The following is a 16,461-nucleotide window of genomic DNA, read 5'->3' as shown; positions in this document are numbered from 1 at the left end:
CAAAAACTATATTAATTTAAACTATTCGCCATTTTCAAATGTTTGGCTAGATGATATCAAAGGCCGCCATCTTAGGCCCACTGGGCCCACAAAAAGAGGTACGCTCAGTTTGTATGGGAGCTGTCAACATGCTCCCGGGCTGACCACAACACTTTATTTCCCTCTGTGCTGGCCAAGCCAATAGTTTCACACTGTGGCTCTCTGAATTATCCGAGGAGGTACTCGACGCTGAGTTGCAGTGAAGTATGGTTTGAATGTATACTTGAATAACATTGAATGTAAATGTTTCAATGGCACAAGAAGCGTAAAAATTAATTTGAAAAAAGTCTGAAATTATTGCTTGGTTCCGCATTCACTATTCTCTAAAAATCAGAGGTCGATTCCTGAGAGGATTGTTGTTTTGCGTGAATATATAATAGATCAAATTCTTTAAGTATCGCTCATAAAAATTACTCTGGATGATATTTTTAAATATCGCTTGCTTAATTTATTATTACTTGCGGTGAGCTGCACACGGTGGAAAACATCCATGCCCCTATGATCATAATTTTTCCTCTTGCTTTGGATAGTTTCAACGGTTGCAAAACAGCAAAGTATCTGAAATGGGGGAAATCTGATTATATATCTGACTGTATAGCGCTTGCAGAACTGTATTTACCTGTCTACGGATATGCACACAAGGACATAGCTAGAAAGATACAACCCGAATGTGCGAAAAAATGCCATCAATCGACACATGATATCTCCAGCCACCCATTGTACTGTCCACGCCCATGCAATCTCTAGCGGCATCATCAGAAAGGTCACCTACCGAAAATATGAAAAAGAAAAATCGAACAAATTAGAAGATGAAAATGAGGTTGTAGTTATTTGAAGGTGCTGTATTTTATGTTTTCGCCATGTAAAGTTCTTATATTAATAATGACATTAGAAAAAAAGCGTTAAAAATTATTGTTTTTCTTTTGTATTTGTCACATCATTGGATCTATTGTTTGACATTAACTCCAAATCTTTGTAACATTAAAATTTCATTATTGGAAAAAACAAAACATTGTTACATTTTTAGTTGTAAAAGAAGAATTAAGATTGAATTGAAAAAAGAAGATAGCAAGGTATAGCTAAACTTTTGCCTGCATAATTTTCGCAATTTCGTTCGTTAAAATAATATGGCATATGAAAATGTCGTCAATGTAAGGGAACACGAAATCTAGTCCGTGGACGACTTGGTGAATGATTCGTTGGAAGGTCTGTGCTGCGTTTCGCAGCCCGAACGTCATGAAGGCGAATTCGAACAGACCAAACGGCGTCGTGATGGCCGTCTTAGGGATGTCTTTAGGATGAATTGGGACCCGATGAAAGGCTTTGGGGTCGTGCATAAACCAAGTGGCCTCCTTAGGGGGTGGAAAATCTGACCAAAAAAACACGAAAAGCCATGGGGGGGAGGGGGGCGGGTCGACGGCTACCCACGTGGCCTTTCAAAAAAATATTTTCTATAAAAAAACATCAAAAACTGTGCTAATTAAATTTTATGACATGCATACACTTCAATCTCAAGATACCTTGTATTCAGGATTTCAGGATTATCGCTCAACATTTCGGTTTCACTACTACATTTGCAAGTGGATTGCCTAACATTAGAAAATAACCCGTCACAATTTTTCTTTTCAAACGATACTTATCTACTTTGAAATTCACCGAAAAATTGTTTTCTGATTGATATTCATTCGTATGAGCGAAAGCCATTTTCTTCTCCCCGAGAAAAGGATTAAAGTGAATATGAGCTTGGAATTTTGATTTGAGAGATAGTACCGTAAACCGGGGTGACTTTGATAGGATTTCAATTTGTTTTTGGAATATTTTCCAACAGGTAAGCTTTTCCTCAAGATTATTATTTTGACAAAGGACTTTGTCTTAAAGCTCTATCTGCGGTGTCAATGCAAAATTTTTCGAAAATGTAGCGTTACCGTCGCAAGCCCTCGGCGTGACATTCTGTTTCTGTTGCGTAGATGCCTTGAAAACTATTTAAGCTAAAAGTTAGCCTCTGGAGGATTTAGTGTCCATCAGACTTTCATCAAAGACGGACCTTACGTTGGGAATTTTATTGCTCACACACACACGCAGGTGGTGCACGAACTTGAGAGGAGGTCCAAGAAGTTATTGACGGTAGCCAGAACGGTCACCGGAATACCGAAATTATTGGGAACAATTTGGTAGGATATCGGTCACACCCGGAGTGGCTCTACCGGGAGGACATTTACGGAACCATACAAATTTGGGCAATATGGGTATCAAAATTCATGGTTTTTGATACTGGTAATGAAAATGACCATTTTGGCAGGATTGGCCACACCCGGAGTGGCCATTGCCCTGAGGGAAGGTTCTACCGGGAGGACATTTACGGAACCATACAAATTTGGGCAATATGGGTATCAAAATTCATGGTTTTTGATACTGGTAATGAAAATTACCATTTTGGCAGGATTGGCCACACCCGGAGTGGCCATTGCCCTGAGGGAAGGTTCTACCGGGAGGACATTTACGGAACCATACAAATTTGGGCAATATGGGTATCAAAATTCATGGTTTTTGATACTGGTGATGAAAATGACCATTTTGGCAGAATTGGCCACACCCGGAGTGGCCAGTGCCCTGAGGGAAGGTTCTACCGGGAGGACATTTACGGAACCATACGACTTGGGGCAATATGCGTATCAAAATTCATGGTTTTTGATACTGGTGATGAAAATGGCCATTTTGGCAGGATTGGCCACACCCGGAGTGGCCATTGCCCTGAGGGAAGGTTCTACCGGGAGGACATTTACGGAACCATACAAATTTGGGCAATATGGGTATCAAAATTCATGGTTTTTGATACTGGTAATGCAAATGGCCATATTGGCAGGATTGACCACACCCGGAGTGGCCATTGCCCTGTGGGAAGGTTCTACCGGGAGGACATTTACGGAACCATACAAATTTGGGCAATATGGGTATCAAAATTCATGGTTTTTGATACTGGTGATGAAAATGGCCATTTTGACTGGATTGGCCACACCCGGAGTGGCCAGTGCCCTCGGGAAGGTTCTACCGGGGGGACATTAATCGTACCATACGACTTGGGGCAATATGGGTATCAAAATTCATGGTTTTTGAAACTGGTAATGAAAATGGCCATTTTGACTGGATTGGCCACACCCGGAGTGGCCAGTGCCCTCGGGAAGGTTCTACCGGGGGGACATTAATCGTACCATACGACTTGGGGCAATATGGGTATCAAAATTCATGATTTTTGAAACTGGTAATGAAAATGGCCATTTTGACCGGATTGGCCACACCCGGAGTGGCAATTGCCCTCGGGAAGGTTTTACCGGGGGGACATCAATCGAACTATTCGACTTGGGGCAATATGGGTACCAAAATTCATGGTTTTTGATACTGGACATGAAAATTACCATTTTGATTGGACATTTTCCGAACCATACTTGTTTTGGCAATTTATTTCCACAGAGGTGCCAAAGATTGAAAACATTTTATAGGAATAAATTATTTTGGATTAAGTACATAGGCAATGTTTTAAAAATATAAAATAAAATAGAATATTTTTTAGGAGTTTTGTACAAAGTTCTTTGTCATATTGGTCATGTAGAACATAACCACCTGCACCTTTTTAAAACATGTACTGGGGTAGACCACACAAAGTCCATGCACTATTTCGAAAAAAAAGTTTTTTCAATAATGTTTAGTAAAATGGCTACGTTAAAAAATCTTAGTATTGATTCCGGGGTGACTTTGATAGTCATAGTTTTTCTTGTTAAAATCATATTTAAGATGTTCAAACTTTATTTGTACGCTAAATGTACCATCACTAATGTAGATGATATAGTTTTTAAGAAAAAAATCAATGTTTATATTTAGTTAACTAAGTTTTTAAGCTTTTTAGCGAAACACATTTAAATTTTAAGGTAAAATTATTAAAAACTCGGAATTTTGCCTAAAAATATTAAAACTAGTTTTGTTTGTAAAATTATCGATTTATATTGCATTTTATACTGAATTCGAAGCACGAATCAAAAGTTTTCATATTTTACATGAAATTTGTTCAACTGAAATTGCCTTTAAATTTTGAGTTTTTTTAATTGTGTTTCAAAAACACATATTATTTATTATTTACAAACTTTGTTAACCTTCTCCTAGTGGAAAATTGTCCAAAGAATCCGAAAATGCATTCCGTTTTCCGATTAAAAATCATGTTCATTGAGAAAATCATGACACTTTGAGAAGTTTAAAATAATGACTTTCATCGACATTTTCTTAACTATAGTTAACTATCTTTTTAAACTTGTCAAAATTTTATGAAAAGTTCTTCTTGAGGTACTTTGAACACTTCTCTACCATGGTCAGTATGTTTCTTAACCATTCCTTACGTATTTTAATTGTACTCTTCATTTTGCGGAAAAATTGCAAACCTATCAAAGTCACCCCGGCTATCAAAGTCACCCCGTTTTACGGTACATAATTTGGGGTGTTATAACAATTCATTCGAACGAATTTTAGAACAGCTTTTAAATTTAGAAAATTTATATATTTTCCTGAATCTGCATGTTTTGACAAAGGACTTTGTCTTAAAGCTCTATCTGCGGTGTCAGTGCAAAATTTTTCGAAAATGTAGCGTTACCGTCGCATGCCCTCGGCGTGACATTCTGTTTCTGTTGCGTGGATGCCGTGCCAACTATTTAAGCTAAAAGTTAGCCTCTGGAGGATTTAGTGTCCATCAGACTTTCATCAAAGACAGACCTTACGTTGGGATTTTTATTGCTCACACACACACGCACACGTTGAAAGAAACAGGTGGTGAACGAACTTGAGAGGAGGTCCAAGAAGTTATTGACGGTTGCCAGAGCGGTTACCGGAATACCGAAATGATTGGGAACAAATTGGTAGAGTATCGGCCACACCCGGAGTGGCCAGTGCCCTGAGGGAAGGTTCTCCCGGGAGGAAATTTACGGAACCATACAGATTTGGGCAATATGGGTATCAAAATTCATGGTTTTTGATACTGGTAATGAAAATGGCCATTTTGACAGGATTGGTCACACCCGGAGTGGCCATTGCCCTGAGGGAAGGTTCTCCCGGGAGGACATTTACGGAACCATACAATTTGGGCAATATGGGTATCAAAATTCATGGTTTTTGATACTGGTAATGAAAATGACCATTTTGACAGGATTGGCCACACCCGGAGTGGCCATTGCCCTGATAGAAGGTTCTCCCGGGAGGACATTTACGGAACCATACAGATTTGGGCAATATGGGTATCAAAACTCATGGTTTTTGATACTGGTAATGAAAATGGCCATTTTGACAGGATTCGCCACACCCGGACTGGCCATTGCCCTGAGGGAAGGTTCTCCCGGAAGGACATTTACGGAACCATACAGATTTGAGCAATATGGGTATCAAAATTCATGGTTTTTGATACTGGTAATGAAAATGGCCATTTTGACAGGATTGGCCACACCCGGAGTGGCCATGGCCCTGAGGGAAGGTTCTCCCGGGAGGACATTTACGGAACCATACAGATTTGGGCAATATGGGTATCAATATTCATGGTTTTTGATACTGGTAATGAAAATGGCCATTTTGACAGGATTGGCCACACCCGGACTGGCCATTGCCCTGATGGAAGGTTCTCCCGGGAGAACATTTACGGAACCATACAGATTTGGGCAATATGGGTATCAAAATTCATGGTTTTTGATACTGGTAATGAAAATGGCCATTTTGACAGGATTGGCCACACCCGGACTGGCCATTGCCCTGAGGGAAGGTTCTCCCGGAAGGACATTTACGGAACCATACAGATTTGAGCAATATGGGTATCAAAATTCATGGTTTTTGATACTGGTAATGAAAATGGCCATTTTGACAGGACTGGCCACACCCGGAGTGGCCATTGCCCTGAGGGAAGGTTCTCCCGGGAGGACATTTACGGAACCATACAGATTTGGGCAATATGGGTATCAAAATTCATGGTTTTGATACTGGTAATGAAAATGGCCATTTTGACAGGATTGGCCACACCCAGAGTGGCCATTGCCCTAAGGGAAGGTTCTCCCGGGAGGAAATTTACGGAACCATACAGATTTGGGCAATATGGGTATCAAAATTCATGGTTTTTGATACTGGTAATGAAAATGGCCATTTTGACAGGATTGGCCACACCCGGAGTGGCCATTGCCCTGAGGGAAGGTTCTCCCGGGAGGACATTTACGGAACCATACAGATTTGGGCAATATGGGTATCAAAATTTATGATTTTTGATACTGGTAATGAAAATGGCCATTTTGACAGGATTGGCCACACCCGGAGTGGCCATTGCCCTGAGGGAAGGTTCTCCCGGGAGGACATTTACGGAACCATACAGATTTGGGCAATATGGGTATCAAAATTCATGGTTTTTGATACTGGTAATGAAAATGTTTATTTTGACAGGATTGGCCACACCTGAAGTGATTGTACGGTAGGAACTACTTCAGAACCTTCCCCCAGGGCAATGGTCACTCTGGGTGTGGCCAATTCTTTAAAAATGGCCATTTTCAAAATTTCATTTCCTGCTTCAAAAACCATGAATTTTGATGCCCATATTGCCTCAATTTGTATGGTTCCGTAAATGTCCTCCCGAGAGAACCTTCCCTCAGGGCAATGGCCACTCCGGGTGTGGCCTGACAGAATTAGCCATTTTCATTACCAGTATCAAAACCATGAATTTTGATACCCATATTGCCCCAATTTGTTTGGTTCGATAAATGTACCCAGTAGAACCTTCCCAGGGCCATGGCCACTCCGGGTGTGGCCAATATCCTACCAATTTGATCCAAACTCCATTGCCCAAATCATTCTGGTTTTCGGGTGACCGTCCTAACAATCTTCATTAGAACAGAATTCCTGCCAAGTTGGTGCACAACCTGTGTCTATCATTGTGTGGATGTGTGTTTTTGAGCAATAAAATTACCACCGTGGATCCGTCTTTGACGAAACCTCGATAGGCACTGAAATTGGTCAAAGGCTATCTGTTAACTTATATAGTTTGCATGAAATGTGGCAACAGTGGTGCAACATTTTCGCGTGACTGTTCCAAGAAAGCAGGAGACGAGGCAAAATTTTCGCCATGTTGCCGCATTTCATGCGAACTATATAAGCTAACAGATAGCCTCTGACCAATTTCAGTGCCTACCGGGGTTTCGTCAAAGACGGATCCACGGTGTTAATTGTATTGCTCAAACACACACATGCATACATTGAAAGTCACAGGTTTTGCACCAACTTGGGAGGAATTCTGTTAAAATGAAGATTGTTAGGACGGTCACCGAGTAACCAGAATGATTTGGGGCAATGGGGTTGGGACCATACTGGAAGTATATTTGCCACAGCCTGGAGCGGCCAGTACACTGGGGAAGTTTCCACTTTAACGAACCATTTGACTTGAGGCAATATGGGTATCAAAATTCATGGTTTTTGATACTGGACGTGACATTTTGCAAATGGCGTCAAACTCATAACATTTTAATTATAACATAAAACTAAATTAAGTTGCTATTTCATTTCATTTTAATACAAGAGATTGAACGCTGGCTAAATTTAAAGCCGATTAAATGGCCCAGCTCACGCAGGTCATTCTTCAATGATCAAAGTATTCGTCGCTCACTTCGTAGCTGGGGAACCACGGGAATGAGGGTCGCGAGCCGGACAATGCTGCCGAACGTTTGCATGAAGTAGGACACGACCTGCACGTTGGGCTGCCTTTTCAGGGCCACCGCTTCCGATGCTCATTCTCCACCGTCCATACCGCGCAATCTTGATCGGCGTATTGGTGCACTCCTGGGACGTGTAGACCAACGAATTCTCCACCGGTATCTGCATCAGTTCCAGGCAGTACATTAGGCCACGAATCTCCAATGGCAGAGAGATGGATGTATCGTTGCTGAATTCCACATCCGGTAACGGAGACTAGGGGGATTGTCGGTGTAAACCGTTTACGCGACTGGCGACATTGGTGAATCTCCCAGTGGTGGCTAAGGTTTCAGCTCAAGGGCAGCGTAATCGAATTGCAGTGCTGGCTCGTTTTCTCCGGGTAACCCCCTACGATGTTCAACACCCGGTCGTCGGCCTCTTCGTCTTCGGTGGCCCTGGCCAAGTCGTTGACATCCTCGCCAAGCCAAACGTCCATGTAGTGCTTCTTGTTTTCGTCGCTGTCGGGTAGATAAGCGAGGTTGAATTCTATTTGTTGGGACCGCACAGGTTGGATTCTTCACCTGCGGAAAATGTGGAACATCAACTGCGGCTCGTGGAACTTCAACTGCTTCTACCGCAGGCGGTGAATCTGGCCATTTCAATTGAAGAAGTGTTAATCCGGTGACCTCACCAAAGACACATGTTTATTCCTCGGTTCGTAGGAAGGTGTGACCAATCCTGTCAAAATGGCCATTTTCATTACCAGTATCAAAAACCATGAATTTTGATACCCATAATGCCCCAATTTGTATGGTTCCATAAATGTCCTCTCGGGAGAACCTTCCCTCAGGGCCATGGCCACTCCGGGTGTGGCCAATCGTGTCAAAATGGCCATTTTCATTACCAGTATCAAAAACCATAAATTTTGATACCCATATTGCCCAAATCTGTATGGTTCCATTAATGTCCTCCCGGGAGAACCTTCCATCAGGGCAATGGCCACTCCGGGTGTGGCCAATCCTGCCAAAATGGCCATTTTTATCACCAGTATCAAAAACCATGAATTTTGATACGCATATTACCCCAAGTCGTATGGTTTCGTAAATGTCCTCCCGGTTGTGGCCAATCCTGCCAAAATGGCCATTTTCATCACCAGTATCGAAAACCATGAATTTTGATACGCATATTGCCCCAAGACGTATGGTTCCGTAAATGTCCTACCGGTAGAACCTTCCCTCATGGCAATGGCCACTCCGGGTGTGGCCAATCCTGTCAAAATGGCCATTTTCATTACCAGTATCAAAAACCATGGATTTTTTATACCCATATTGCCCCAAATTGTATGGTCCCGTAAAAGTCCTCCTGGGAGAACCTTCCCTCAGGGCAATGGCCACTCCGGGTGTGGCCAATATCCTAAAAGTTTAGTCCCAACACCATTGCCCCAAATCATTCTGGTTTTCGGGTGACCGTTCAATCTTCATTAGAACAGAATTCCTCCCAAGTTGGTACACAACCTGTGTCTATCAATGTGTGGATGTGTGTGTCTGAGCAATAAAATTACCACCGTGGATCCGTCTTTGACGAAACCTCGGTAGGCACTGAAATTGGTCAGAGGCTATCTGTTAGCTTAAATAGTTCGCATGAAATGTGGCAACATGGTGCAAATTTTGCCTTGTCTCTTGCTTTCGTGGAACTGTCACGCGAGAATGTTGCACCATGGTTGCCACATTTCATGCGAACTACTTAAGCTAACAGATAGCCTTAGAAAATTTCAGTACCTTACGAGGTTTTGTCAAAGACGGATCCACGGTGGTAATTTTATTGCTCAGACACACACATCCACACATTGATAGACACAGGTTGTGCACCAACTTGGGAGGAATTCTGTTCTAATGAAGATAGAACGGTCACCCGAAAATCAGAATGATTTAGGACAATGGTGTTGGGACTAAACTTTTAGGATATTGGCCACACCCGGAGTGGCCATTGCCCTGAGGGAAGGTTCTCTCGGGAGGACATTTACGGAACCATACAGATTTGGGCAATATGGGTATCAAAATTCATGGTTTTTGATACTGGTAATGAAAATGGCCATTTTGACAGGATTGGCCACACCCGGAGTGGCCATTGCCCTGAGGGAAGGTTCTCCCGGAAGGACATTTACGGAACCATACAGATTTGGGCAATATGGGTATCAAAATTTATGGTTTTTGATACTGGTAATGAAAATGGCCATTTGACAGGATTGGCCACACCCGGAGTGGCCATTGCCCAGAGGGAAGGTTCTCCCGGGAGGACATTTACGGAACCATACAAATTGGGGCAATATGGGTATCAAAATTCATGGTTTTTGATACTGGTAATGAAAATGGCCATTTTGACAGGATTGGCCACACCCGGAGTGGCCATTGCCCTGAGGGAAGGTTCTCCCGGGAGGACATTTACGGAGCCATACAAATTGGGGCAATATGGGTATCAAAATGCTATGCTATGAGACGCGGGTTCGATTCCCGCCTTATCCACTGAGCTTCTATCGGATGGTGAAGTAAAACGTCGGTCCCGGTTTCTCCTGTCTCGTCAGAGGCGCTGGAGCAGAAATCCCACGTTAGAGGAAGGCCATGCCCCGGGGGGCGTAGTGCCAATAGTTTCGTTTCGGGTATCAAAATGCATGGTTTTTTAAACTGGTAATGAAAATGATCATTTTGACAGGATTGGCCACACCCGGAGTGGCCATTGCCCAGAGGGAAGGTTCTCCTGGGAGGACATTTACGGAACCATACAAATTGGGGCAATATGGGTATCAAAATTCATGGTTTTTGATACTGGTAATGAAAATGGACATTATGACAGGATTGGCCACACCCGTAGTGGCCATTGCCCTGAGGGAAGGTTCTCCCGAGTTTTCCGAAACATGCTTGTTTTGGCAATATTTTCGTTTTTTGGCAATTTGTTTCCACAGAGGTGCTAATTATTGATAATATTAAATAAGAATTAATTATTAAAGATTAAATAAATTGGCAAAGAATTTAAAAATATAAATAAAAATGGATTTACTTTTTAGAGTTTTGTACAAAGTTCTTTGTCATATTGGTCATGTAGAACATAACCACCTGCACATTTTTTTTTTACAAGCAGTCAAGGCACTCATCGTTCCTCACACATATTCTAACCAATTAAGTTGCTATTCTGTACAATGTTGTTGCATAATATAAATCAGAACCAGGATCGGATAAATTTTTGATAAATTTCAAATTTCTCAAGAATTTCCGGGATTTTCAGGGAAATTTGTTGCAAATTTCCCGTTTCCCGGGCAATTTGAATCCCCGGGAAATTGAACGCTCTAAAAAGCCTACAACATCCAGTACTTTATTTTAGAAATCAAGAGGAAATCCATTTTTTCGCGAAAATTTAACACGTAGCCTTTTGTGTGGGACAAACTTCAAAAGCGTTTTTCTCAGCATGCTGTTTTTGCATATGGGACATTTTTGCGAACATGGGCAGTATTCGTGAATAAAATTTTAATGTAACGCCATTTAAGATCAATATAAATAAGAAATATTTATTAATATTGAAAAAACTCATCATTCATTTTTTTTCAACATAAATATCTCAGCAACCAAAAATATGATCAAAATTGTAAAATTATAAAAAAAATCCTGATCTTTCAGCTAGTTTTGTTTTCAATTAAAAAAAAGGATAAATCATTTGCCAAATTTAACTTTTCGAAAAATTCATATTTAATAATAAATTAATGCGATCGATTTTTGAAGTCAAATTTTTCTAAGGATCTTATGTGACCATGAAAGATAGATTGAGAACGGATGAAAAACTTGCAACAATATTAAAGAAACAAAACTTTCTCATTTTTCTTAACTGTTTATATTTGGAAGATTGGATTAGTCACTAAAATATTCCAACCATTTTTTTTTGATAAATAAATCAAAAACTCATAAAATATTTTAAACGTAGTATTTTTAAAAAGAACTGCCGGAGGAGAGTGCTCAAGTGCGGTTCGGTCATGGTCGTGCGTTGCGCGTGTTTGAAGTCAGTTATTACCGTGAAAAACGCAAAATATCGGGACGAAATTGTGTTTAAGTGATTTGCAACTGGCTTTCTTGTGCCGTCGAAAAGGATTTTTCGTATAATCTGCCCGAAATAAGCGATAATCCAGTGATTTTATAAGTCGAAAATTAGATTTTGTGGGAGGCAGCCATATTGATTTTACTTTCACTGAGCCGAGGCCTCTCGCGAGTGTTTCTGTATTGTGCGATAAGAGGAACTATGTTGCGTGGTATTGGTATTGGTGCAGCAGTGCTATAGCCTCTTCCACTATATCCGATGAGTGCCGCGTTTTCTTAAAGAACCTGAGAAGGTTCTCTACGTTTCCTCTCCGAGTGCATCGGCGAGAGGAGAGAGTTGTGTTGGTGTGTGTGAAGTTTTTTGGTTTGCCGATGACACTTTTCGTCGTACATGGTGGAGGGGTAGTGTTGGTGAGCAATGAAGAGGGGTTAAATTGTGCTCAGCAGCGATATGTGTGTTGGTGTGTGAAGCCACCACCCTCGTGGCGTGTAAGATGATCGAGGTATGCTGCTAAGAAGTGGCACACGGAAAATCGACATTAGTCTTAAAAGACTTATTTTTAGTCTTTTTTGAAGTTTAGTCGGGATGTCAGAATTAAGCCTAAAATTTAGTCTTTTTTTGGGCCTAATTTTTAGTCTTTTTTTAGAACTTGGAGCAAAACTCAGAAAAAGACTAAATTTTAGGCTTTTCTGTACTATAAAGTTTTGGCTCACGTTGTGACATGTCAAACCAGATTTGTATTTCAAATCTCAAGTCGAGTCTTTTGTTTGTGTCTTGTTCCGGGTTATACTTCGGGAGGAATTTGGCCAGCTGGTAGGTAAGTTGTGGTGCCTTTTTTGCAGGAAGGAACCGGTCGGTGTGAGCGAGCTGGCCGATAGGTGTTTCCGCGGGAGATTGCGTACGTTCCTCCAGTGGAGGAGGAGGATGAACCTGCGGGTGCTGAATGTTCCGCTCAAGTGATCAGGAAGAGGACGGAATATTCAACTCCCGGCGGCTTCTAGACGGTAGACAACGGCAGCAGCGGAAAAGGAGTACGAAAGAGAAGAGGTATTTGTATCCGCCGGAAGATGTTACGTCGTGTTTATGAACGCTGGAGGAGGTGCATTTTGAACGCGGGTTGTAACGAAAAAGCTCAAAATCCATCCGCCGGGGATTAAAATCCATAGTGGAAGTGGAAGAAGACGCAGAAGCGGAAGGGGACGATGACCGGAACGATGATAGCGGTGATTGGGGTCGGTGGTAGTTGTGGTTGTTGTGGTGGTAGTGGTGTGTGTGTGTGTGTGTGTGTGTGTGTGTGTGTGTGTGTGTGTGTGTGTGTGTGTGTGTCCGCCCGCAATTTTGAGAATTTGCCAGTGTGCTACCCCGAATGTGTGTATGTGTGAGTTCAAAAAATAAAAAATTCAAAAATTCTAAAATTCAAATATTCAAAAATTTAAAAATTCAAAAATTCAAAAATTCAAAAATACAAAAATTCCAAAATTAAAAAACTCAAAAATTCAAAAATTTAAAAATTCAAAAATTCAAAAATTTAAAAATTCAAAATTTAAAATTCAAGAATTCAAAAATTCAAAAATTCTAAAATTCTAAAATTCTAAAATTCTAAAATTCTAAAATTCTTAAATTCTTAAATTCTTAAATTCTTAAATTCTTAAATTCTTAAATTCTTAAATTCTTAAATTCTTAAATTCTTAAATTCTTAAATTCTTAAATTCTTAAATTCTTAAATTCTTAAATTCTTAAATTCTTAAATTCTTAAATTCTTAAATTCTTAAATTCTTAAATTCTTAAATTCTTAAATTCTTAAATTCTTAAATTCTTAAATTCTTAAATTCTTAAATTCTTAAATTCTTAAATTCTTAAATTCTTAAATTCTTAAATTCTTAAATTCTTAAATTCTTAAATTCTTAAATTCTTAAATTCTTAAATTCTTAAATTCTTAAATTCTTAAATTCTTAAATTCTTAAATTCTTAAATTCTTAAATTCTTAAATTCTTTAATTGTTTAATTGTTTAATTATTTCATTCTTAAATTCTTAAATTCTTAAATTCTTAAATTCTTAAATTCTTAAATTCTTAAATTCTTAAATTCTTAAATTCTTAAATTCTTAAATTCTTAAATTCTTAAATTCTTAAATTCTTAAATTCTTAAATTCTTAAATTCTTAAATTCTTAAATTCTTAAATTCTTAAATTCTTAAATTCTTAAATTCTTAAATTCTTAAATTCTTAAATTCTTAAATTCTTAAATTCTTAAATTCTTAAATTCTTAAATTCTTAAATTCTTAAATTCTTAAATTCTTAAATTCTTAAATTCTTAAATTCTTAAATTCTTAAATTCTTAAATTCTTAAATTCTTAAATTCTTAAATTCTTAAATTCTTAAATTCTTAAATTCTTAAATTCATAAATTCCAAAATTCATAAATTCCAAAATTCTAAAATTTTTAAATTCTTAAATTCTTATATTCATAAAATTTCTTAAAAATTGAACTTGCCTATCTACGCAAATCCAGTTCTGAGATAAACTCTTAAATGAAATCACCCATTTTTTAAATAACTATCAAACTCTCGCAACTCATCTTCAAAACATAGATTTTTTTTATTTTCAGGTTAAAGCTGAACACATCCGTGCATCTGTCGTATTTCGAAACTACCGAATTACCGAATAAAAACATTGTTATATATATTTAAATAATATATAACAATATTTTATTTTCTACTGTTTATTCCTGCTATTTTGATCCCCTAGGCTTTTCAGGCATAAAAAAGTATTTCGTCATCTTGGATTATGTCCGATTTGACCCCTCCCATTTCCTGCAAAAGCCTAAAAATTAGTCTTTTAAACCTATAAATAAGTCTTTTTAAGCCTAAAAATAAGTCTTAATCAAGTTTCGCCATCTTGGATTTTGTCCGCTTTGACCGCTCCTATTTCCTGCAAAAGCCTAAAAATTAGTCTTTTAAACTTTTAAATAAGTCTTTTTAGGCCTACAAATAAGTCTTAATCGAGTTCCGCCATCTTGGATTTTGTCCGCTTTGACCGCTCCCATTTCCTGCAAAAGCCTAAAAATTAGCCTTTTAAACCTATAAATAAGTCTTTTCAAGCTTAAAAATAAGTCTTAATCAAGTTCCGCCATCTTGGATTATGTCCGCTTTGACCCCTTCCATTTCCTGCAAAAGCCTAAAAATTAGTCTTTTAAACCTTTAAATAAGTCTTTTTAGGCCTACAAATAAGTCTTAATCATGTTCCGCCATCTTGGATTATGTCCGCTTTGACCGCTCCCATTTCCTGCAAAAGCCTAAAAATTAGTCTTTTAAACCTATAAATAAGTCTTTTTAAGCCTAAAAATAAGTCTTAATCAAGTTCCGCCATCTTGGATTATGTCCGCTTTGACCCCTCCCATTTCTTGCAAAAGCCTAAAAATTAGTCTTTTATACCTATAAATAAGTCTTTTTAGGCCTAAAAATAAGTCTTAATCAAGTTCCGCCATCTTGGATTTTGCCCGCTTTGACCGCTCCCATTTCCTGCAAAAGCCTAAAATTTAGTCTTTTAAACCTATAAATAAGTCTTTTTAAGCCTAAAAATAAGTCTTAATCAAGTTCCGCCATCTTGGATTTTGTCCGCTTTGACCCCTCCCATTTCCTGCAAAAGCCTAAAAATTAGTCTTTTAAACCTATAAATAAGTCTTTTTAGGCCTAAAAATAAGTCTTAATCAAGTTCCGCCATCTTGGATTATGTCCGCTCTGATCCCCTCGCATTCTCGAAAAAGACTAAAATTTAGGCTTTTTGACGATAACATAAAGCCTAAAATTTAGGCTTTTTCGTACTAAAACGAAACTAGTCTTTTAAAGACTAACCCATCATTAGGCTTAAAAAGACTTAACACGGTTAGGTTCGAAAAAGCCTAATTTTAAGTCTTAAAAGACTAATGTCGCCTTTGCGTGCACTGCATTGGGTGAACGTGTGTGTGGTGTTGCAGTTGCAGTCACAGACAAGCAGATGTTCTGCTTTCAAATACAAGTTCTGGACCATTTTTCACCCGGTTGGTGGATGTTTCACGATATTGCGCATTACGGGTTTCCGAATTTGTACCCGAATTGTGATTTGCGATTGTGATGGAGAAGGAGTAGTTTTAAGCTTCGGGTTGGCGAGTGGCGATTGGGTTCTGTGGTGAAAGACGCGAGCAATTCGATAACGGTTTTGGAATGAAAGGAACCGGTATCGGTGCAAAAGAAAACGGAAGTTACGAGCGACGAATTTGGTGAGATCAATCCATTTAAACATCATTAAATAATATTATATTATTGTATAGTTCAAAACAGACGCACATTAACACTAACACACGAACAATTCAATTAAGTTCCCCTGCAAATTCTTCAATATTTCATGCGTTGGAAAAAGTCGCGCGTGTGAAAGGTTGTTTGTGAAACTTGGTGAGGATTTTCCAACCTTATATATTTATTTAAAAAATTAATATGCTGATCAAACCCATTACACATAAAGCTAAAAATATTAACTATGTATGCTTTTCGAACCGGTCGTTTAAATTTTCACTTCTAAGTCTTATATTTAAATAAAACAAATAAATTAATAATTAGTGTTTACTCTGCATCGCTGTAAGAGTTTAAAATCAAGAGTTCAAATCAAATGCGTTAA

General features: G+C 38.9%; 1 protein-coding gene across 2 annotated transcripts in view; it reads right to left on the bottom strand.

Annotated features, from left to right (window-relative positions):
* The window catches only part of LOC119767059 (gonadotropin-releasing hormone II receptor-like), a 136,594-nt gene that overhangs the window by 60,323 nt on the left and 59,810 nt on the right, over positions 1-16,461 (bottom strand). For both annotated transcript variants that reach the window (XM_038254489.1, XM_038254488.1), the window contains exons 4-5: positions 659-807; positions 498-597 (exon numbers count right to left, since the gene is read on the bottom strand). In XM_038254489.1, coding sequence (XP_038110417.1) covers positions 498-597; positions 659-807 — 249 coding nt within the window. The remainder of the gene's footprint in view (positions 1-497; positions 598-658; positions 808-16,461) is intronic.

This window comes from Culex quinquefasciatus, chromosome 2 (genome assembly GCF_015732765.1).
Source record: "Culex quinquefasciatus strain JHB chromosome 2, VPISU_Cqui_1.0_pri_paternal, whole genome shotgun sequence".
In the NCBI taxonomy this organism is placed as follows: Eukaryota; Metazoa; Arthropoda; class Insecta; order Diptera; family Culicidae; genus Culex; species Culex quinquefasciatus.
The sequence above is the reverse complement of the archived record's forward strand: the minus strand, read 5'-3'. Positions and strand labels throughout refer to the sequence as shown.